Raw genomic sequence first — 25,342 nt, 5'->3', positions numbered from 1 at the left:
AGGAAATGACAGTCCGAGGAATTGCGAAAAGTGTCACGCAACGAGTGGGCACGCCATCTGTAATTATTACATTAATTTATTTATTACATCGGTAATGATATATCGATCCTCAAGCGTTTAAATGGAACCGCCATCCTCTGTCAACACTTCTAGGTAATGGACTTCGCAGGGGATACAACACAGCGAAATATTTCTTGAACAAGTGGAGCTGTAGTATATTGGAATAACAGCTGGGGTGTAGTACCTAAGGTCCAAATATATATATATCGGTCGTGGCTGCACTTCAATGACAATCTATTTTACTAGACTGAGCAGTTGTACACAGGCCAGTGTGTCTAAATAGTTTCAATAAGAAATGTCAGCACAATCACATTTTGATAATGGATCTCACACACAATCATCACATTCCTCCGTTTAACAAACAAACAAACAAACAAACAAACAAACAAACAAACAAAGAAAGTAAGTCGTTATCTTGCCCTACCCCTACCAGCTCTGCAGCCTCCTGCTTTATCAGAACTGTTGCTGTTCGCCAAGATGCCGCTTCATCACGCAACGAGGCACTTCACGCAAACTTTTTGCCTGTTTCAAGTTTCGATCTGTCTGGCTGTTTTCTCTCTATCCTCCCAACTCTCCACTTTCTCTCTCTCTCACACACACACACACACTTCATTGTGTCTGATAATAGCACAAAAGGAAAAATCTAGAGAATGAGAACAGAAAGGCAAGCTTGTCTGTGCGTAAAGCAGTGTATGTGTATATCGGTATATCCATCCCTCTATATATATATATCTGCGAGTGAGTGTGCGCAGGGCCGCCGAGAGCCAGCCCGGGCCCCGGGACAGACGACCTCTCCGGGCCCCTTGTACTTGTAATCGTAAATTTTTTTCCCAGTATATAATGTATGTTTACAATTCGAATCTCAATATCTAAACTCAAACTCAACTTCTGCATGTGTAATGCTTGGGTGTTCTGTCCTTAGACCTTTCTTTAAAAGAAAAAGAAAAGGAGAAGAAGAAGAAAAAAAAGCCACTGACCAAGGCCGGGCCCCCTTGACAGCCGCGGGCCCGGGTACACCAGACCCCCCTGTCCCCCCCCCTCTCGTCAGGCCTGAGTGTGCGTTCCCTCGAGTGTAGCTGGTGCTGCATTAGAGGACACGATACCCACAAGTGGACAGGACCAGGCAAGGGAGGTTACCACCCACCTGCTCAAGGGGCGCAATTTGCGTGTTGAGGTCCTCCAGGCGTTTCATGATGTCGCGCTCTCGCTGCAGCTGGTACTCCTCGATGTGCAGCGTGCTGTACAGCACGTTCACCAGGTGCTTCACGTCCGACAGCGTCTGGGCTTCCTCGCTGAGCAGCGGCCCTGTGAACACAGCCAGCAGAACGTCCACGTAATCACCCGCCCATATGTAATGTTGTTTGAATTACAAGAGACCGGTATGGTTACATCAGCAAGCCTGAGGGGGACACTGCACGTCCCTGGGAGATCAAAGCACACATTATTTGTCCAGAGATTAATTTCTCCATCAAACTCCTCCAACTGTGCTTTTATTGTTAACTTTTGATCTACCAAATTTTTGGAGTCGATAGCATTAATAACTGACATGGGTTATGTCCCTGCAGCAAAATAATGAAAGATTTGTTGCATGGTTATGATATCCAGACGATCAAGTACCACTGTTGGTGCATCTCTCTCTTACTCCCACTCTTTCTCACACACTCTCTCCTCTCTCCCTGCACTGCTAATCGTCTCAGATCGTTTCCTGTAACCAAAACATCTCTGTACATGCCTGAATGTGGTCTAGAGTGCTGAAAAATGTATGCCTGTCGGGATATTTGACCTCGCTACCAGTGCATTCAAATTTGGACCACTAGGTGTCCTTATCAGGCCATATTTCAGCATTCTGAAGCACATTGAATCACACTAAAAGTTCCACTCTGGTTAAGGAAGAGCGTGCGGGAACAGAACACTGAGATCGAACTTGCACGAGTCTCTTCTTCCGGAAAGAACTTTCTAGCACCTCTTAGGGACACGTGTGCTCAAGTCACCACGCAGACCTTTCTTTCTGTACAAAAAACTTATTTCAATTTTTCCAATCATCTCACGTCCAATAAGTTTTTTTTTCAAAGAATTATGTTTGATTTGAAGAAGGTTTATTGCTCCGTGTCCACTCGAATGGAAGCTGATTGGTTAGGTCATACCAAGCAGTTGGGATTATCTTCCTTGCTCCACCCCGCAGTTTTTATGAGGTGGCCGTGGTGACGACGCGGGGGGCAATAATCTATCGAAATTGCACCAGGCTTTCCCCTTCGCTGAGCAGAGTGTCCCTCCTTCTATTAACTTCCTTTAAAAGGGGAGCTGGCGGACAACTTTCTGTGCTTTCAGAAGTTAGCACTTAATTACATTAAAGAAAAAAACTCTACGAAATTATTTTTGTGTAGAAGCTGAAATAAACATTTCCAATGGAGTAAGCCAACAACTGGCATACAACGACATATTAAAATAGCCGGGTGGTGGGTGGGTTAGGGGGAAGATGATGGAAAAGGGCAAGGATGGGGTTGAAACGACCAGCGAGTTGAAGGACGAAGCATCTTCGTTATTTGCTTTTTAACTTTCTTCTACAACATCAATTTGGCTTTCATTTTACATCGAAGACATTTCATCAATATACCAGCTTTTCTTTCGCCAGGGACGCAAATATTGCTCTTTTACCGGTGCAGCCAGGTTAGAAGAATAACTGAAGTTCTGAACTTGAAGAATAAATAAATAAATCCTTCCTCTGTTTTCAACCTCAGTACCTCAACAGACAGTACGTTCCCAACTATTAAAAGGTCCTCACCTCCTTCTGTGAACTTTACTCTTCCTTTTGAAAAAAAAAATATGGGGGTGTGGGTGAACTCAACTCACCTGCGTGTATGTCGCTTTAAACTGACTCAGCATTTACGAGCTTATTACTATAATAATTTACTTATCCTACCAAATATATTTACATGGATGTGTTCCTCACAATATGAGGATTACAACGCTGTGTTTTTAGTTTTGTTTCCTTCATATTTCTGTAAAATTTTGAAACTTGAAAAAAAAGCGAACTCTGCGGCCTGCGCCATGGGAATCGACATGCAACATTTTCATGCTGTCTGTGGATGCTTTGTGATTACATTTCATCCTAAAAAAAATACTTTAAGCACCCTTCCCTTTTTCATTTTACACTCTTAATAGCAGATACCAGAATGCTAATTACACTACACCTTGCCTCTTTTATTTACAATGGAAATGAGAAAAAGTTGTGCTGCTGATTAAAGCCCTTTACACCTAGGAATGTTTATATAGAAATGTTAATGTAAGTTGATTACATGATTTACTATGATTAATGTTTTGATAAATATTCTGTTTGTCCCTGTGTGTTTGCATGATTGTATGATGTCGAATGCTTAGAGTTTCATTGAAGGCGTTACAAATAATGTTATCTACCTACTCATCCTCTCCTCTCTGTGGAACTGAACGCAATTCCCCGTCTCCTTCCCCCCCCCTTCTCCCTCACCCCGCTGAGGTACTTTTTGTCTTCCTAAGACTGATCGAGGCTCTTCATGTTGCTCCCTGTCGTAATAGCTCTGTATATTATAATCAAAGCAGAGTATGTCGATAATTGAGGCGGGCAGCCACAAATATATTTTGTTCAGTCTCCGCCAAATCTGGTAGGAGTGTTTGTTTTGATTATGGATCGGTCGCTGTCTTTATAAATGCTGCTCTGGAGCAAGTTTATCTCTTCAGGTGCCACCCACACACTCACCCTCACACACACAAAAAAGAATACCACATATAAGAAATTAGGACGTACCTCTGCGACGGAGAACAAAGTCCATTTGAGAGAGCACAGATGAAGGAGAGAGAAAGAAAGGAGAGAAGGGAAAAATGGGGCAATATAAGAGAAAGGGAAATCGAGAGAAGGGAGAGCTCGCAAGGAGCATGGGTTATTTGCATGGCGAATGGCACCATCGTTACTTTTTTATTCCTCCCTCTCCTCCACTCACAACTTTGTGCCCTCGTTGCCAACCATTAGCAGTCAGCCTGTCCGCTGGCGCCAGAGTAAGGTTGACTCAAATGAAGCGATAGATCAAAAGTTGACAATAACATCATGGCAGGAAGGGCCAGCGGCACCAATCATGCCCGGGGGTGTGGGGTGGGTGGGAAGCCGGGTGTCACAGTTGGTCCGTTATACGCATGGCATCAGAAATTCTTGTGGTTTTTGTTCGTTGGAGGAAAAGAAGTCGCTAGCGAAGTCTTCGTCTATCCATGGTCTCGTGGGTGATGCCCAGACACTAGCTACCCACACTGTTATCACCTTCTCACCACAAGTTTCCCACCTCTCACCTTTGTAACAAACGACAGTCTGTAACTTTCCCAACAGCTGAATTGCCCTATCCCACATCCATGGTCCGTACACACTTATAATGAAATAGGCTCTCATTTACTTTTGGCTATACAGTGGAACCTCGGTTAACGAACTTAATCCGTTCTGGAAAGCTGTTCGTTAACCGAAATGTTCGTTATCCGAAACAATTTTTTCCATAAGAAATAAAGGAAATAGATTTAATTGGTTCCCAGCCCCTGTTGACTCGCTATTTGAAAGTTACAGGCTGTATATAGGTATTTGTTTTAATGAGAACAGTTATAATGCAATATAAATGGAGTTAAATAAACATAAAAACATTAACGAAAGCATTTAAACATCAGAAAACTTGCCGTTTTGACGGCGTGGGTGGAAACAGTGTGGGGAGGAAGGGTGGAATTACTGCTTTGATTCCCCCTCCATGAGCACACGTGACATTATAAAATCGGGGAGACTCCCTTTCTGTAGCTTTGAGGTTGAAGAAAAAAACTTGTCCAATGTCTGCTTCTTCTGCCTTTTTGTAAAACTCTTCGGTAAGACGACATCACATATCCGACAGAGCATGCCACCTTCATTACTTTGAAATCATTTCCTTTAATTCATTTGTTGGCCGCCTTCCTTGTCATTACCTCACTACTATTACTTGCTCTTAATCTTCTTTGAAGCCATGATTGAGGATTATCTTATTAAAAATAAAGCACAACAATCACTAAATAAGAAGGATGCGCACAGGTAAGGAGCGACTGATTCGTAACTGTGTCTCGGAGCGCGAATGATTACATGCTGGTCGGTCACGTGTGGTTCACGTGGCTGTTCGTTATCCGAAATTTTGTTTTCGCTATCGGAGACAAATTTTTAACGAAATTTTTGTTCGTTATCCGAAAATTTTGTTTCGCTATCCGAGACAAATTTTTTTTTAGCGAAATTTTTGTTCGTTAACCGAAAAATTCGCTATCCGAGGCGTTCGCTAACCGAGGTTCCACTGTATTTTGTCTTACGCTCTCCCGCGACTCGGCCAATGTTTGTCATCCGGGAAGAGCTGGACCAGCGCTTGGTTTCATTTCTATGGAAGCCCTTGGGTCGATCCTATAAACACGCCACATCTGACATGATCATTTATCAACACTCTGCCGCTCCGTGCTTGAGAGACCTTGAATGAGGAAAGCCCCACAAGAACCGTGAAGGCAAACAAAAACAGACTGGTCTATTTTCCCACCCCTTCCCCTTTTCCCAAATCTGTCCGGACCTTTCTATGGAAATATTGGCATGGGTTTGACGCTGACACCAGCAGCATGAGCCAGCTCTCTATAAAGCAGAAAGGCGAGGTCTGTAGAAAGGAAATGTTAAAGAAATGTTAGACATGTTTGAAGTAGGAGCTATAGCTCATCAAAAAAACTAATACAAGTTCGTAGCCGATTGATCGTAGGACCGAGAAGTGCAGACGAACCCTTCTAATCTTCCTTTCAAGACCCGCGACTTTTATCGTACCCGTGGGACTACCATTGATACATCCATCTTCTCTTTCTGTGTTGTTATGCCTTAACATACAAAGTCCAACTACTTTCCATGGAACTCAAAGTCGTCACATTAAGTGGGTACAGCAAGGTATGCAAACCTACCCTGACAGAGGCAGCCATAAAGAGGAAGAATACCTGAATGAAACAAACTGCCTGGAAATGATGGATGAGTAGTTTTCAAGCAGAAGCAAATATCATTATACCACAGGAGATGTTAAATTCACATTTGTCTTCAGCACCCGCTTCCTGTATAAAATTATCATTGCGACCATTTCACCTTAGGCACCGTTTTCTACCTGGTCTTCCTAGAGGGAGAATTGTAGACAAGCAGCGATGACTTAGTCACCAAAATAATGGCAGGCTATTGTGGAACAGTATCAACCATAAATATCTTTCCGGAACAAGGAGAATGACCGGGCGGATCGATGGATGGATAGGGAAAAAAGAAAAGTTAAGACAGACATAACCATAAAAATAAATAAGGCAGAAAAAATAGGCCTCTCGTTAGCAACGGCACAGATGAAAAAAGGACCGGTTCGGTTCTAATGGATCCTGCGGGATGATCGCAAAATGTCTACCGCGCTGGTCGAATTTCAGGGGCCAGCTGCGTAGCAGATTGCTACATGCTAGCTGGATGGAGAGTCAAGCAGTCAGCTAAACTAATCATAAAACATAAGCATTTTAGCCTTATAGCTCGCCATTCACCGCAACATGCCATGTCCCAGAGCCTGTCACCGTGCTTCATCTTTCTGGTTTGTGAAAAGAGAGGAAATGAGGGACGAGGGTCAAACGGCAAACGAAGCCGCGAAGAGTTTTAAAAGGTTTGGTGGAAATGGGAACACGACCTAAGCAGATGCCCAAACACGATGGCTGCCTCCCCTGAGACTACTGAAACTCGCCTTTGTCACACACCAATGATTGTACTAACAAAAGAAGAAGAGCAGAGAAGGAGAGAGGAAAAAATGGTCTGGGTGCGTAAGTGCGTGCGTGTGCGGACGCGGAGGGACATCACAGCGACCCTTCATGCCATATCCCTTTATCCCTTCCAATGATACTACAAATCACACGGACACATCGCCCCCGCCCACGCTTGGCAATCATGCAACACCAGCGGATGCTGTGCCTGGTCTAATGGGTCCCTAGACACTAGGCCGATGTCCATTATTAACAAACTGCCGACATGCCAACCTACCCCCTACCCCTTTACCCCCCGCCCCCCGCGACTATTTCCGGTCAAAGCTAGTGTTCCAGAGCTGCACACCGCACATGCGCACTGCCTATGATGAGAAAAAGTCGGGGGAAGTGGCCTCGTGCGCCAATTTCATTCTTCATGCATTTGTGCTATCGGGTGTATGCCTCTGCTCACGCGTTTCAGTTCTGTTTTGGTTTTGGTTCTTTGTTTTTTGGTTTTTGTACCAACAGCAGCGCATTCCTCTTCTGTGCACTCATGACGGGAAGTGAAGAACTGTGAACAATGCGCACACCTCCAGGGTTCGACACAATGCAATGCTTTCACGTTGTACAGGAGCTCGAAGCTAGAGTCGTACATACAAATACGATTAAAGTCTTCCACCACTCCACTTCCCCCCTCCCCCAGGGGAAAAAACCAACAAAAATCTGGGTCAGTAGCCTCACTCCCCTCCTCCCTATCACGGCGTTGGAGGTCACCTGTACGTGTATGACAGGACGTGCCTCAGTTCAACAAATGGCAAGTCTTTATGATGGATCACAGAGCTGCTCCAATTATTCGTGGGCAAACACGGAAACAGCTGTGACCGTTGGCTCTTGCCTGTCTATTAACACTGTCAGCATTTACTCGACCACACCTTGCGGCCTGTTCTACTGTGTTTCTGACATACGACTGACTCGATTGCCTATGACAGACTCGCAAGCCACACTGCTGTCCACAACGGACTCCCTCACACACTACTACGACAGACTCACTGATACTTCTGTTAATAATAGTCCTTGTCCATGCACTTCGTCAAGTGCGCAACCTCTACAACGGTTAGCATACCCCCTGCAACCTGCTACAATGGTTAGCACACCGCCTGCAACCTGCTACAATGGTTAGCATACCGCCAGCAGCTGAAAGCTCTACTAGTTGCCAGTCGTGCGAGAACTGCCAGGTAAGTCCCGCGAGACACAGCGCGAGTTGAAATGACTTTCAGCGCCGACAGACCAAGTGGCACAAAAATGAACAGACCTTGGCAAAGCGCGTCTCCATGGAAACAGTGTAAACGTTGTCGGGAGAAGTAAAAGAGGGAAATGAAATTATAGGGTGGATGGTGATGGTGCATGTTTCCAAACTATTCTTTTAGGCGACGATAATTGGATGGTAACAGAAAAACAATGCTTGCAACAGTGGAAAATAAAAACGTTTCTGAGATCCGTCAAGCATTAGGAATGACAGCGCTCGGAGGCAATAGTTCGAACAACAGAACATTTAAAAAAGCGCTTTACCGGGCTTTTTATCCTGGCAAGTTAAACTAGTAGGAGAAAATGATTTTAAAAAAACAACAACAACAACAAAAAAATGTGTTAACACTGCTGTTGACATAATGATGTTATACGGCCAGAACTCGAGAGCAAGGCTACCTTCTGAAATAACTTTGTGGACCCTCACATAAAGTTTTTAAGTGTCATCACGTTTGAGACAGAAAAAAAAAGTAGTCAGGCTTTTTTAAAATCCTAAAAAGTAGAAGTTTATTTGCATTTCTCTCATTTTGTCTGTTAAATGAAACACAATGAACATTTACCACCATGAAGTCATTGCCACCTTGCAGTTTCCGTTCAAATGAGGCAGTTCACGTCTACCACGCAGACAAGAGTAGTGTCCCGATCTCGCCCGATGGCAGGCTACTAGAGGCACAAGATGGCACACCCTCTTCCTGGCATACTCCAAAGTCTAATGATCCCAGTATGTCTATGCGGAACTGACATTCTGACTTTTACTTACATCATTCACATGTTTTTCTTCCAAGCCAAGCCACCGGGTGTTTAGTTCGCGCACCCGCCCTCATGCTGCTTTAATAAACACACCTATGAAACAAATCAATGGGAGGCTTTGAGTATCACTCTATTTACACCATCTTCGCCACACATCGCGCTCTCTGATACCAGCAAGGTAAGGGGCGTGCATCTAAATCGGGCGTCTGTAGTGGAGTGGTTAAAACACTCGCTGTCACCACTGCAGTCAGCGGCTCACGGTTCAGATCTCGCCTCAGAGCACTCTGTATGTGACACCTGTTCGCAGGGCTTGGCATCGGGGGTTTCACCAGTTTCCTCCCCCCCCCCCTCCTTTTCCATCCATAGTGCGAAATCGCCGCAAGATGGAAACACTTTCCTACTAAACCAACCATCCAACCAACGAAAGCATTTAAATCAGAAATTGTCGGACAATGAGTACATGCAGTACCCTCATTAACTATTTTAGTTACGTAAGAGACTTTAATGTGAGTCACTACAAAGAATTTATTCCACTTCTGAATGCAGCAGTTCCTTCTCTAAAACATTAGCTAGTTTTCTTTCAGAAGAAAAACTTCAAAGTAACCGCTAACCCAGCTGCTGGTCACACCCTACTGCAGCTGGCTTTTCAATTGGCCTGCGTTAACCTAATCCTTCTAAACCTACGTCTGTTCCATCTCCCTGGCTGTTCGTGTTTCAACCATGCTTTTTAGTTGAACGATGTTAGAAGTTCGGCACACCTGAGCAGTGTGCAGTGTGTACATGTGCAATGTGTACATGAGCAGTGTGCAGTGTCTACATGAGCAGTGTGCAGTGTCTACATGAGCAGGCAGACAGGTTCCTCGCTGTATATGTTCGATCCATTTACTGTCAGCTGGCGAGCTACCGCACTTCAGCACGTGCGTGATTATTGCCGACAACTAGTGTGTGAACATTCTACTCTGAGGCATCAATAATCGGCCTGGGTGGTCACCCCGAGAGCTGGGTATACACACGGTGTGCACCTTGGTGGCAAAGGAGTCTCCATAACAGACGCCCCCATGGAAACCGTACAATTTCAAAACCATCATTACTGTTTGCAGGTATATTTCTCTAGTCCGTTGCTCTTTTCTATTTGTTGATCATTTTTTTTTCTGGCAAACAATATTATTTTTGTGGTTTAAAACAAAAGGCTTTTCTTCAACTCCTGCCTTCTTTTTAAAATAGTTGAAGGCTGCAGCTGGCATCCGTTTATTTATCTACTCATTTATTTTGTTATTTTATTCACTTATTATCGAATAATAAATGTGCCTTGCCCAGTGACACGATGCACGGCGACTGAATTAAAGGTCTCAATAACATCTTTTTCTTAGATGGGTGGGGTTCTTGAGCTGTAAAAGAACGCGAAGCAACACGACAACAAAAATATGCTTTTGTGAATCCATCACAACAGCCCGCTGCAGCTGCCTTTCCTATTTCGAAGACTATAAAATAATTTAATTTGCAAACAATAAAAAAAAACTGTTTCAGAAAGAAGCAATATGATTCCCAAGCAATGGAACTCATCCACAAAAAATAAAACAAGTAATGATAAATGAATAATATTCGCAATGAGTATTGCAAGACTGTTCACAAACAACTAAACAGTTAAATGACCTGATTCGCAAACTTTTTTCTTAATATCCGGAGCTAGTTGAACAACACGTTTGTAAAACTTGAGTGTTTTGAAAAAGGAAAATTTAATAAGTGTGACTTAAAAAGTTCCGTTTTTTAAAAACAATTTTATTTTTAAAAATTGTTCTAAAAATGTGTTGTGCACCATTCTATGTAAATGATTGTTTAATTAGATTTATGGCCTAAAAGTGCTGAAGACTGGATATGTGCAACTGGATTTCTATTTATTTCTGGTTTGATGATGAATTTCAATAAATCAATAAAAGGCGGGGAAGCGGTAAAATGATAACCACAAACAACCTGAATGTTTAGGTATAAAAAATTGACAAGATAAACGTCGATGACGTCAGTGACGCAAGGCGAGAAGCTTCTGGCGATGTTAGCTTGCGGCAAAACAACCCGACAAGCAGCCTCCTCAAGTATCAGCTGCGATGCTAGTGGAGGAAGAAACAGGCAGACAAGAAGAAAGCAAAGACGGATACAGATTGGAGAAGGGGAGATGTGGGCAGATCTTAAACTGCTGGGGCCGTTGTTATGAAACGAAGGTAAGTCTGTGTCCTGGAGCAGCATGGAGAACTCCAATACAAGCGTTTTGCTTCCGAAATTACCAAATGGTGTCCAGACTCGGCAGATGTTGTTTTATCCCCTGAAGCGCTAGTTATAAAGCGGTAGAAAAAAAGTCCTTAGGGGAAACAAACATGAAGTAGTGTAGCGGGGTCTGGACATTGCTTCATACTTTCGGAAACAAGACCGGTCTCCTTGAGTTCCCCATTTTGCCCCGGGGAAACAACTTACTCCCGCTTCTAACTGTGGCATCAGAAGAGACCGTGCGCATGTTTGAAAAAATCTTGCTGCAGCTACTACGAAGTCGTCTTACCATTCGTTGTACAACTCAGTATGGACTATAAACAGATTGACACCTACCTCCTCTGTTGAACTAAGCTCAACAAAATGAAAAGCGTGCGATGTCGACCGTTTGTGAAAAAGACGAAAATATAGAGGCAGGGCATTCCAGTAACTGGAGGCAGGTGTCTAGGGGAGCCTGTATGCTTCGTGCAGAGCCAGTCTATCCTGATCGTAGATGGGTAGCGGAAGGGAGGAGAGAATTGGTATTTTACGAACCAGCATCTAAAGCCCTATCACAGCAAGGCAGCCAACCCGGTAAACAGATGCACATGCAGAGGAAGAACAGGGGAGGGGACGAGAAAAAATAAGAGAGAAATAAAACAGCAGCGAAACGGGCGATCTTGGCATAGAGATCTCTCAGACCAAAATATTTACATGCCTCAAGTACAGCAATCAGACGTCACTGTTCCGACCTTTGACCTATGAACGCCAATTACTCTGTGTTATACGAGGATGCCAAAACTACCGACTGAGCCTCTTCCCATTGATGGAAGCACGTATGGGTGCCTAACGTATATCGAATGAAATCAGTAGCAATAGGTTTCCAGAAGCAGTCAGGGCAGCCAAGAAAAGCTTTCCTATGGCTTACCCAAGACCGAGACTACGAACACGAACACGTACCCGCACGGATGATCGCGTGCCCGGGCATGCACTTTTTTCTTTCTCCTAACCTCACATTCACCCTGCCCCGTGGAAGAAATTTGCTGGCTCTGCTTAAAACACCAACTTCCCCTATTCTCTCTCCCCCCTTCCCCCGTGGAGGAAGATCTCATGTCACTTTTTATTTTACTTATTTTTTTTTTTTTTGCACGTTTGATGTCCGATGATGTCAGGCAGGTTGCGGTCGTCTGATAAGACCAACAAGCAGAAACGCTGAGCTTGCTTTTTCCCATTCCTTTCGTTCACCCTTCTAATCACAACATTTGTTCCCCACTTTATTCTTCCTTCTTTCTATCTTTCTAGACTTTTCTAAACTTTCCTCTTTGTTCTGCCCAACATTCTACCTCTCTCCCACTCGCATTACACGCACACACATACCCCCGCGCGTTAAAGGTTTTCTTTCAAGTTGCCAATAGCAAAATGAATTTCTACATGTCTCGATTATTCGCATAAAGGTTTAAAAATTTAATCAGTGCTATGTTATTTTTATTTTCACTATTTTCTTTAAAATCAACTCGGCTACCGACACATGCTGGACTATAGAATGTTAGTGTCAACGCTGGTCTCCTCCTTCGTGGGCACTCTCGGAAACAAATTTCTCTCTTGCACAGTTATTTACATTTACTGGAAGTGGACAGGGCAAAGCGGACCATCGCGTGCAAGAAACAATAGGACAATAAGACGCCATTTCTACAGGGAAACGATGCTTCTAGAACCTCCGCTACTCCAAAAAGTGGGATTTAAAAGAGGCATGTTTTCGTTCGATTCACAATCTCTACTTCAAGTTTTTGTTTGTGTTTTTTTAAAACCAAGTTCAAGCCTTGTCTCGCAGCCATACAGGTTCGCTGATTTCTACTCTTCGTGTAAGAAAGCACTCTCTCGCTCACACGCGCGCGTGCTCGCCAGTCACCTTCAAAGGGCGATATTTAGAGGCATGCTGTCAAAATAAAAACAGACTATGTCATGTTCTTAACACACAGGCAACATATCTTCTGCAGATCGCCACGAACACCAAACACGAACAAGAAGCAATGTCTTTCTACAAACGAACATGCAGGGGAGTTAACGGATAAAGACCAGGGGCCCTAATCACGAGGCAAGGATAGGTCGTCATCGGCTAGCAAAGTGAGAAAATCGAGGAATGATGTTTAGTCTCCGTTATTACCACGCACTGTCCACACCCTGATGATATTATGTTACTTTTGCTCCATGGAATCTTTGCCCCTAATTTATAATACGGTCCCAGAGGTAAAGGGACATCCGCTGAGTCTGAACACCAATTTATAACTACGGAGACAAGACACTTGCCTTTGATTTAACCAGGACGAGTTATTACCATCGCGCCCTGTATATGACCCCAGCAGAAAACACGTTTATTTTGGAGAGACAAAAAGCCGGTGTTTGAAGGGAAACAGAGGAGGAATTGGTGTTTTACACCGAGTCAGTAACTAAGGCTATATCACGGGAAGGCTGCTAGCCCAGCCGCCACATGCAGAGAAAGAACAGCGTGCCCGAGACAAGAGCTGAACCCAGGACAGCCAACCGTCACTATACTGGTGACAGGCGCTAACCGCTGCACCAACGGACCGCCCTCGCAGGAAGGGGAGGCGGGGAGGAGAAGCAATCCTTCTAAGTGCGGTCGAAGACCCGCGTGCAACAGAGATGCAAGACACGCAAGTACGTCGTTTAAGACGCTGAACAGCTTCTGGTCAGAGAAATTCTGCACGTGTGTGTGTGTGTGGGTGTGTGATTCTGTGCATGCGTGCGTGTGTGTGTGTGTGTGTGAGAGACCGTCAACGTACCCATGTTCGAAAAGGTATTTTTGATCATAAGAAACGAAACGAAACATGTTGGTTCCCCTCTTTCACGCTGCACAAAGTAACAAAATGTTTAAGAAAAAAGCTATATGTTGGTATCATCAACAATGTCTCTTTCACAAGAAAATATGAAATACACAGTGCTCTCTCTCTCTTGAAGCCAACAAGTAAGCGGTTCTAGGAACATCATTAAATGAGAAGATAAGAAATTAAAAATAAAAAAACTGAGCAAACCTACGTATATCTGGCGGGGTGACAACATATTCCTTGTCATTAATGACAAGCTTGAAGTTTGAACGCAGCAGTATTTCGATGGGGGTAGATCCTGCAACACGAGCTCCATCTGAAACACACAAAAAAACAAGTTTTGTTATTGTTTGAACAATTGCATCATACACTGCGATGTTCTCACTCTCTCTTTGTGTGTGTGTGTGTGGATGCATGCGTGCGCGCGTGCACACGAGTGTCTGTATCTATTGTCAAGTGGGCACCATTTTGAAAGAAAGAGGTGGAGGACGAGTCATAAACCTACGCAGCTTATAAAACACCATGAAATTAAAAAAACAAGAGAACGACAGGAGTCGGGGGGGAGTGGTAGGCTGAAAATGTCTTGTGAAATATTTATTTTGGTATAAATTATCATTTTCTTGCCTGTCTTCTTTTGTAATTTTTTTTTTGGGGGGGGGTGGTGGGGGGATAGAGTGGAACGTGTGTGCGCCTGTGTGTGGGTGGGCTGAGTATCTGCTGTGGTAGGCAGACAGCTATTCTACTTTCCCATTCTCCTCGTAGTGGTGCCAAGCCTTGCGCTTATGTCTCTTGCCTGTCTCAAGGAACTTGGTCAGGTCAGCTGACCCAACAACAAATTTACCAACGCTAGAGGCAATGACTCCCAGGTAGTGTACCTGCTGCCAGAAGAATGTTCACCCTTTAACGACCTGCAAGGGATGTCTAACGAATCTTCTAAACAGGAAGATCGTCCTCAAGTATGTGACTGAGCTTGGCAACTTGTCACATGACTGTTATGGTAAAATATTCCAGCAGCAATCATATGTTTGACAAATAAGCTGAAGGCCCTTAAAGGTTAAAAGCTGAAGTTAACGAAGGCCATTAATACAACTGGCACAGCAGCTGTGATTTTTCCAACAGCTCTCCGCAAGACCGGCGATGGAGACGCTAGAGATCTGCTGCAAAACGTAGCACTATCCAGGCAAGCTGTCCCTCGAGACATCACGTGACTAATTCAATTCCATTCCAATTCGCCTTCTGGGGTGTTTCTTTAAAGCAGAACACAACTTTCTTTAGGCAAATCGATTAACTTCCTGTACTCTCAGCACAAAGAGAACAGAAAATGTTTTAATTTTCTTTTTGAAGCCCTGCATTCGAGTCAAGACAACATGCTCTCTCCTTAGCCTAATTAAGCTATAACCCTCGTTCAACCCTCTCTGATGACAGCCAATACAGGTTTTACAAAACTACTAAAGCTGCTGAAGTCAAAGTCTTTAACACTGTCCCGTACTGAACAATAAATGCAAACCTAGAAATGTCTACATTTGCAGGCGAGCGGTAGAGGACAGAGCCTGCACACCGGAGCCAGTCACGCACGAGAAGGACGTCTAAAATCTCGAAAAACCCTCCAGGAAAAGCCCAATGATTTGCAGGCATGATTCCGTGGAAGTCTCCGTTTCATGCTGCACATCAAGTGACAGCCTAAGGACCTATTGTCTAGATGCGGGTCGGAGGCGCGGACGATAGATTGGTCTGGTCAGCAGCCGAGATGTGACTAACGGCAGCGGCTCAGACATCACCCGTTCCCTACAGATGGTCACTTCTCGGGAGACAGCAATCCTCCCACGTGTCTGCGTGAGGCTGTCTTTAGCTACGATCGTTGGCGAGGCCCGGGCAGTCTCGCCGCTGTCGCCAGTCTTGTAATTGCGCCGACGTCTGCCGCCTCGCTTGACGATAGAAGTTAGCAGAAATAAATCGCACTCTTAACTTGGGAGAGAGAGAGAAAAAAAAAAAGAGGGAAAGAAAAAGAAACGAGGACTATATTAAGAAAACAAGTGAAACCAAGAATTCTAAAAATTCTCGGGTAAACCCAAGTGGAGGCCGGGAAATGCAGAAGGTGTAACAAACCTTTTACTCAAAACACTGCAGATTTATCAAGTCTTGGAAGATACGTGATTTGAAAATATACATACGTATAATATGCCATAACTATTAATGTTTAATCCCAGTGTAAGACGAGTTATTCTCTTTCTTTGTTTTCATTACACTCCAACAGCACGTATGAGATGCTAAGTCTGTCACTACATGTGTATTGCTGGTTTTCAGGCCATTCTCTCTGCTGGTGAAATAGCAATATTTGAATCAGGGACTTTAGGACTGATTTCACTTAAGTGCAACATCCATAAACACACACTCCAATGCACTTTTTTGTCGTTGCCAAAATGATGGATGACTAAACCGCAACGTATTCTTCCAGTCTGATTCAATGACTACCTTCTATTTGAGAGATGGCAAGCACACTTCAACTGACATTTTCACCTGCTCATAAAAGTCATCAATCTATGACCTCACGTTACACATGACTGATTAACGCATGAAGCCTTTTCCCCAGTTCTCTGATTGACTGCAGCGTCTACGAGTATTCGATCCCCAGTTCCCCAGTCCACGGAGGAGTAGGTGGTGCAAGAGGAGGGACAGAATGAGAGAGGGAAGCTTAACGACCGGTCTGATCGCATTAGAGCTCGTCATCAACCTTCACACAAGGCGGCTTTTAGTCTATTGGTCACGCCAACCACTCATGGATGCTCCGTACAACTGCTAAAAAAAGTCCCATAATATCTATATATTCGTAGCAAGCTGTCTACATGGTGGGTGTCAATGTGTGGGGCGAGAGACAGACTGGCAGCGAGGCCAGACACGGTCGACAGGAAGTCTAACTGATGAGCGATTCGCTGCCAATCTTCATGTCGGTGTGCAGTGTCTAGAGACTAAGATAAAAAAAACGCGGCTTTTCTCAAAACTGCACGTGTACACACACACAGACAGATCCCCAATGTAATGACATTTGGTGATGATGTTACTTGTTCAAGTAATCTATCATAAAAAAATAAAAGGAAAAAGAAAGTTTTTGTGATGCATTAGCTTGATAACTGCTGTTGGTTGTTTTTTCACTGTTTCCCGAATGTCGTCCCACTCCTCCGCTCATAATCACACACAAACCGCACACAAGCCGGCATGAGCACACGAGTATATAATGAGTATATAACAGATTTACCACATGGAGCTTCATACGACTAAATTACGCATGATTAACAACACCTGTACATTAATGTATACGTATTTATTCTGGTCTATTGGCCAGGACATGTAATGGTGCATTTAATTTGCGCCTTGTATGCAGGCGATAGAATAAAAATTAAAGCGATGTAATGCACAAGTGTTAGCCGAGCGATAAAACTTGTCCAGTCTAACACTGATGACAGAGCGACACAGAGGTCGCTAGTGGTCTTCTTCCTGTCTAACCTGTACACCTGTTGCCAATCTCTACTGTGCTCAAAAAGAAGAGTATATAGCATTGCCTGCTGTAGGGCTTATTGTACAAATAATAAAGGCACTGGTGCTGTAGTGGTTCAGAAGAAAGGGATATCGTGGAGCTTAAAGCACTTGTAAGGGTGCAAGTTTCTGTCCTAAGGATTGGGTTCATCATGGCGCAAGATATTGGTTCAGATTGTCTTGCACTGCGCTTTATCCAATAGTTTGCGAAAACTTTGCCCCCTACTAGTTCTTTACAGTAAAAAGCCTACTAAGGCACCCAAGACGGAAAACAGTGCAAAGGCGCTGACAGAGCGCACGACAGGTGTTGTTCTTGGCGCACTTCTCCAAGTATACTCTGAGAACTCGGACAGGATCACTAACCGCAGCACACGCACGGCACTACCTTCAAAATGATCGCATGGCTGAGCTCTGCTCCTCCCATTACGCAGGAATCACAGTTCTGTTCTAGAAATATTATACGTATAGTCTTTTTTAATGTCCCTTGTTTCCTAACTGCAGAAATTTAAAAAAATCCGTATCCGACAATGTGTCTTTCCATCGAAATCGCTTTTATCCAATCACGACTCATCGAGAAAGGACATTTTACAAGCAATTTTCCAAGCGAACAATTTGTAAATCCCATAAATACAAACACGAATGTGAGATATCTGTATACTTTCCTATCCATGCACTTCCCTTACTTTCACTGCGCGGTCCGGTGGCGCAACGATTAGCTAATGTCATCAATACAGTGATGATTGGCGGTCCTGGGTTCAGATCTCGGCATCTGTTGTCATTATGGAACCCTATTTCTGTCTGCAAAAGTTAAGCCACTCCACCAAAGATTGACAGTTGAGCTTCCATAAAAAACATCGTACTAACTCTAAGCTACTTTTCAAAGCAAAACTTTATTCACTTAACGAAGATTTTATGGAAATGGCGAGGATACAGACCGCATAAGTACTGACGGCGTTATTTGACATGAGTGGACACGCAATAATCTTAATTTTATATATTTTTTAAGATCAACGCTCATTATTAATGTTGTGTGTTCTTATTTATTTGTTATTTTTTATATTTTTATTTGTAAAGCACTTTGAGCCTGCCTTTGATGGTGGTTTAAAGTGCTATATATATTAATCACCATCATCATCACCACCACTACCGCCGCCGCCGCCGCCATCATCATCAATTTACAGGGTTGGCTGCTTTGCCGTGATATATATCCTTAGTTCCTGGCTCGGCGTAAACACCTATTCCCCCTACCACACACACACCATCGTTATTAGGGCTCACTAGTCTGTGACCGCGAACAACATGCCAATGATTGCTCCATCTGGAATGAATTCTCTTAGTGACGATGCACTCTCGCTCGGCAGACACATTACTGCCATCTGCAGGGTGAAGGAGAGGATAACATCACATATTTTTATATCTTTCTCAAATGTAGTCTCACTCACACACACTATTCAACTAATGTTATGCTTCAGCGCTTAACCAGAGCATAAAACATTGTTGTCTGTGCAACGACAAGCGCATGGAAAGCGATTGAACAACTATTAGGGACAAAACACTTCAGAAACACCTATTGTCTAAAATGTGTTTCACGAAAACAGCCAAGGCCCTGGGGGAGCCTGCAAACAGTCGGCCCGCACCGAACTGTAATGAACAGACACGAAGTCAGAGTAGACAGACCTTTGATGCAAATTTTGCGGGATGACCAGGGCACCGAAACATTCAATGGCAGTCAGCCACACATCGCCACAACTGACGCAGTCTGCGCCGCGCCGCGGATCCGAACCCCTGGGATAGCGACCGGCAAGCCTGCTATGTTTGAATGAACTTACAAAGTAATTAGCTGTCTCCCAGGGCAGCGCCCAACCCTTTCCTCATCTTTTTCTCTATTACACGACGCGGGACGTCTGTCTGGTGTGTAAGCGAGTATTCACGGCTAGCGCTAACTTGCCATTACCAGGGCAAGAAAGGGTAATTGTTTCCTCGTAGCCCACAAAGGGTATTCAGAACACATAAATACAAAGTAAAAAAAAATAAAAAGTTGTATCAAATAAAAATTAAAAAACACAAACAAACAAAACAAACATGAAATAATAAAGACAAAATCGAAAAACCACTAATCTTGCTACGCAAATGATATTATTTGTAAAAAAATTATTTATTATATTCCAGTAATATCAAATAAATTGAGACAAAGGTTTAATGTTTAATCAATGTAGCAATGAATTATTCTAGCAATTTGGTATTCTCTCAATAGGTGTCTATAGAAGTTAGGCATTTCTGAGCAACACTGAGAAGACGAACAATTTTAAAAGACCTTCTGGACTGAGAACATAAAGTCAATGCGAAATTATGTTAGGCAGTTTTGTTGCAGGATCGCATGCTAAAAATTTGCTAAAATTATTCACATATTTCACTGTGTCCGTTTATGACGAACGTTAAAGTGAGTGCGCATGTAACGAACACGGAATTTCTGAATAAAGACAAAAGATCGCTACAGAACGGTATTGTTACTTAATGGATAATTGATTACTTATTTACAGGAAATATATAACTCACTCTCGCGGTAAAAACCAACCAACAAACAACAGAATTCCACGCATCATCACACCTATGTGACGAGTTATGTCTCACAAAGTATAGCACAACATGAATATCTCATGATGGATGACCTAATCCTATCGACAGAACTCATTAATGAAGTCCGTCAGGACGCTATCAGAAAATGTTTTTGATAGCACTTAATTTCAATAAAAGCTTTCGACTGCGGAGTATTTTTAGTAGCATTAACTTTTAGGAAAGCTCTTCGATCAGATTTGACGAGCTGAAGTAGAGGGTAAAAAAATTATGTAACCAAACTGCTAATTACACTTAAAAGGAATGAGTTTTGTATGAAAGCACGCTTCCTGAAGGCAGTAAACGGTAACACGAAAACGACTGTGCAAAACAAAATAAAAATACAGACAAAAAGAATGTGATGAATGATTCAGCTGATCGCCTGGGTACGTTACAAAGGGTACGGATCAATTAATAGAGAGGGGGGAGGGGATGGGTGTTTTAAGCCGAGCCAGCAACGAAACCTATATCACGGCAAGGCAGCCAGCCCTGCAAACAAATTAACAGGGAAGAGTACCTAATTACTTGTAAATTATAAGATCGGCAAGAAAAATAAGTTGCATATAACGTCTGCATTAACGCCATACGCTGAAAAATTTAATAACACGTATTTCGTTTCTGCAGAGTTTTAAATCTTTAATCATAATCAGCTGTACCCAGTGTTAAGATTTATACACCAAAACTGCTTCACCTGAAATAACGAACGAATCATTTAACAAACTACAAGGAATGACATGTCATCAAGCTTTCCAACTTTCCAAATGTGTTTGCGGTCTGAGACAAACGCCATTGTCACATCATTCCTTGTCCATCCTGCTTTACGAATGAAGAAAAAAAAAGGAACGCTAGACAATTTAATCCAGTGCTTCGAATTATCTACAAGACCAACGACAATGTTCGGCGGGTGGTCATCTCCCTTGCGAGCCCTAGGGAACTCCTGCAGGCAACAAGCATCAAACGTTTGACTGATTTGACCTCACGATTCGACTTCATACTCTCAGGCCATCCTCCAGGGACCGTTGCCGAGGTCGCTAAAGGAAGAACAGGCTGGCGAACCTAACAGAGCGGACAGGTGCACTCATGCGGGACGCTGACGAAGTTGGTCTGGTGCTGCATCCATCCAGTCTATCTACAGGCCAAGGGACGAAACTGGAATAAGTCGTATTATACGAGACAGATATGGTTCTCCTGATATTTATCAGCAAGCCAGTAATAGAACTCTGCGTTGCCCTGGGAGGTCAAAGCACACATTGTCCCGAGATTGATTTCTCCCGCAAACTCTTCCAACAGTAAATTTTGTTGTCAACCAAATCTTCGGAGTTGATAGTAACCGACATGAGTTGTGTCCCTGCAGCAAAATAATGATACATTTGTGGCGAGATTATACTGCCCATAAGAGCAAGTTGGTTTACACCGTTGGTTTACCTCTCTCTCACACGTGCTATTGCACTTTATACCGAAAAGATGCGACCATTTTGGACTTATTTTGGGCCAGATCTTTCTATAGTGATTTGCTCCAACCTATGCCTTAATGCACGCGTTGGCCAGTTCAAAGTTCGTTCTTCCAAACGTCTACCGCAGACCGAAATACACGACAGCACAGTCTTTCAATCCGACTCGTCCTCGCACCTTCACCCATCTTCGTTACTGGGACTCGCTGCTCTATGATGATGAACGGAATGCTAATGATGGCTGCATCTGGGATGAATTCCCCCAGTTATGCTGCTTCCTCGCTCGGCGTTTGGCAGAAGGATTGCTGCCAGCCTGTCTCTACAGCACATGAGAGGATGAGATCACAGACAGGATGTCACGGATCGCATTCAGCAAACAGCTGCTTGGTGGCAACTGCAAGTGGAGAAAATTATTCCGATGGCGTATCCTTAATTACTTGCTTAAAATTTACGAAACTCTTGAAATGTCTTTTCTATTATTCTCTCGATGGTATAATCACCTAAGCTGTCAGCAGTCTAAATCACAGAAGACTCTATTGAAACGCCGATCGCTCGCACTTCTTACTCTCGTCAAAGACGCACGTGCAAACAGGAGAACGACTACGCACGTTATAGTCTGATCATACGGTCTGCGTCTGTGGGCGGGTATGTTTGATGTCGGTACAGAGTGCACGGGTACAGCGGACAAGAGTGCACATGTTACCTTAGTTTCCTTTCGACTTACCATCGTCTTCGTCTGTTCTAACCGCTCCGAGTAACATTTCAACACCGTTCTTTTTCATAAAAGAAGCGAGCGCACGTGTAAATTTATTTCATGCATCAGCAGGTTATGCTATTTACCTTTCATACAAAGGTCTTGGAAAGAGCTGGCCAAGAGAAACCTTTAATAATAATACTGCAGCTGTTACGATTTATCGAATGGAGAGCATGCGAAGAAAAAAAAAAGCCCATGATCTGAATTCTGATCCGTTATGGGAGGGACACGATCACAGCAATCAGAGTGTGCTTGTGAGTAGGGAGTGGGGGTGGGAATGGAAGTTATTTCTTAAGCTAGCGAGACAAAGGTAAGAAGAGAAACAGCAACATCAGCATGCATGCCTCACTCTTTGAAGAAGCTTCCAGCTCGTCAAGTTTACGCACGAGTTGGCAGGTCGCCCGTAAAAATAATAATATTAATGATAATAATATCATAAAAATAAAAAAATCGTTTAAGAAGAGAGTTCCATTTGCGCTACATGCATGGACTGGCAGCCTGTGATCTGGCATGCAGATGCCGGCCGCGTGATGCCAACATCAAACCTTGCCATCAGTCGGTACCCTACTCCTCTCCTTCCTCGTGAGCTTTTCGTGCTTGCCAGTTGGGTGTCCACAACCTTCAGCGGGTTGTGTCGTCTGGTACTGCACTCGCTGCACGACTCCCTGCGGCGGGTCTGATTAGACAAAGCGCCTCTGGACCAGCGCCATCGATGGATGAGCGATTGATCCTGATCGACTGGTGCGCAACTGTTACCGAGCTCTTTCCGGCAACACTGCACAAAAGCACACGCTTTGTTGTCTCCGGTTGGTCAACACCAGGCAGCTCTCGCCAGGCCACAATCCCCCTCTACTCTCATCTCTACTTTAATGTTATAATTAAGCTTTTTTTTTCACCCTATGCGTGCGTAAGCAGGTTTCTAGCGGTCGGAAAATTCTGCCGCAAAGCGGGGTGCCTTACTAAGAAAGACCCCAGGTAAATACCCATGGGATCACCTTAAGCTAGTGTCAGCTTGTGTTCAGAGAGGTCGTGTCATGTGCAACTTTCTCTGTATGTCTCCCAGATTGCTCGCTGGTTCCATGATCTCTTCTGTCAACAAGCCGTCCAAAAAGCCTGGACATCCCCTGCCAGCTGTGGACACACTGCGACCGCGTTTGTGTATGTGATCTGTTCAATGTAGGAGAATAAACCCGAATGAAACGAAGCAATGTGAAATGGCATGCTTTCATTCTAAAGGCTACAGCCAATGAGTGTGGCAGGGAAATAATTTTATTAGGTGTATTTGTCGTGGACGTTTGTGGCTCCACGATAATAAATTCTTTGTGAAGGATGATACATCTTGCATCTCGCGAACTGAGCAAGGCTTATTCGGTTAGGAAAATTGTATTTTGTTATTAGTGAAATCAACCCAATAATTAAGAAAAAAAGGTTTCTGAACTCTTACAGATCTCTAAAACAAATTGTGTGTACGTATACAAATTGAAGTATTGAACTTTCCCTTCAGCGCTTGAACGGTTTCAGAAAAAAATTCTTCTACCTCTGTCTTGCCTTTACAACTACCTCGCCAAGCAAGAAAGTTCCATCGACAGGCAACAATTTTTTTTTAACCCTCTCTTCCTGAGACTGTCTAGAATGGACAGAGTGGAAATTCAATGCAATGGAGTCTTATTTCCGGTGGCTGTGATTGTTGTAATTCATACGAGAACTTGCAATAAGGATAGCTCAATCCCCTTTCTAGACTGAGAATGATATATTGTTACCAGAAAGCTGTTTCCTCAACACTTTCAGCGACATAACCCCATTAGAAAATAAATAGATTGTCTTTTCTTATTTCGTATAAGGGTGTATATTATCGCGTTGAGACTACGACGAATAGATAGCCATCCAATCATGCAGGCAGCGATGAAAAAAACATTGGTTGCCTGGATCCATTGGCCGGAATCAAAGTGGGGACTGGGATTGAAATGCTGGTTAAAGCAAAGTTGATAAAGATATAAATGTAATCTGATACCATGGGGCAGGAAACAGAATCTTCTTGCAGAGAGGTCCAACGATTCCTCTCTAGGGCTGTTATTCATATTGCGGAGAGACAGCGGCAAACTTTCGCCACAGCAAAACTCTGAGGTTCATCAGAGCATCGGTTCTTTTTTTTTTTTTTGAAACGACCGAGCTGAGTACAGTACACAATACTATCCCCCATATTCTGAATAAATAAATCTTTACTGCTATCGAGAAACAAGGTACAGGTAAGCAAACATCCCTGTTCAAAAATAAGATGACAAAACCGTGACATAAATGTACATGGTGTCATGTCACACATGTTGCAGACAATTACAGAATGGAGACCATATGTTTATGACATATTTGTGAAAACTCGTCAAGCCACTGTTTTAGCTTCTTCACATCTCAATATTTTAGATTCGTGCATTGTGACTATAACAGTGTGGAAATTTGGATTTTGCACCGTGTATTTTCTAAGCTGACCAGCACTCGGACAGTGCGACACGCACGAGAGCTTTAACAGCAAGCATACATAGCACGGTCCTGCATTCGATGGTTATTTTACGTCTCTAAAGGGATGCGTCTTTTGGGCAACGTCCTTTTGAGAAAACAGAAAATCTATCAGGCAGTTTGATACATTCCTGACGTCCTGATACCCTAATCCAGTGGTTCTTAACCGGGGTTCGATCGAACCCTAGGGGTTCGGTGAGTCGGTCTCAGGGGTTCGGCGGAGCCTCCGCCAGGGAGGTGAAGACACACCCGCAATTCGTGATGACACTAAAGAAGGTTCGGTGAATGTGCATATGAAACTTGTGGGTTCGGTACCTCAAACAAGGTTAAGAACCACTGCCCTAATCTCTAGTCAGGTACCAAACATTTATTACAACTGTTTGCTTTCACGAACGTTTTAGTTTGTTTTTTCTTCTTTTTTTTTTTAATGCAATCATCCAAGGAAATGAACTATTGCATGTAAAAGGGGGAAAGAAAGTCTGCATAGTTACATTTTTTGAAATTTTACTTTCTGAAAAAAACAACAACAAAAAAATATTGTG

The 25,342-nt window shown here is 43.5% G+C and overlaps 1 protein-coding gene across 1 annotated transcript in view; it reads right to left on the bottom strand.

Moving 5' to 3' along the window:
* The window catches only part of LOC112560239 (calcium uniporter protein, mitochondrial-like), a 51,926-nt gene that overhangs the window by 19,998 nt on the left and 6,586 nt on the right, over positions 1-25,342 (bottom strand). The window contains exons 4-5 of the mRNA XM_025231933.1: positions 14,152-14,256; positions 1,205-1,365 (exon numbers count right to left, since the gene is read on the bottom strand). Coding sequence (XP_025087718.1) covers positions 1,205-1,365; positions 14,152-14,256 — 266 coding nt within the window. The remainder of the gene's footprint in view (positions 1-1,204; positions 1,366-14,151; positions 14,257-25,342) is intronic.

The sequence above is a fragment of the Pomacea canaliculata genome, linkage group LG1, assembly GCF_003073045.1.
Source record: "Pomacea canaliculata isolate SZHN2017 linkage group LG1, ASM307304v1, whole genome shotgun sequence".
Taxonomy (NCBI): Eukaryota; Metazoa; Mollusca; class Gastropoda; order Architaenioglossa; family Ampullariidae; genus Pomacea; species Pomacea canaliculata.
Note: the sequence above shows the minus strand (reverse complement) of the source record. Positions and strands in the feature narration are given on the sequence as shown.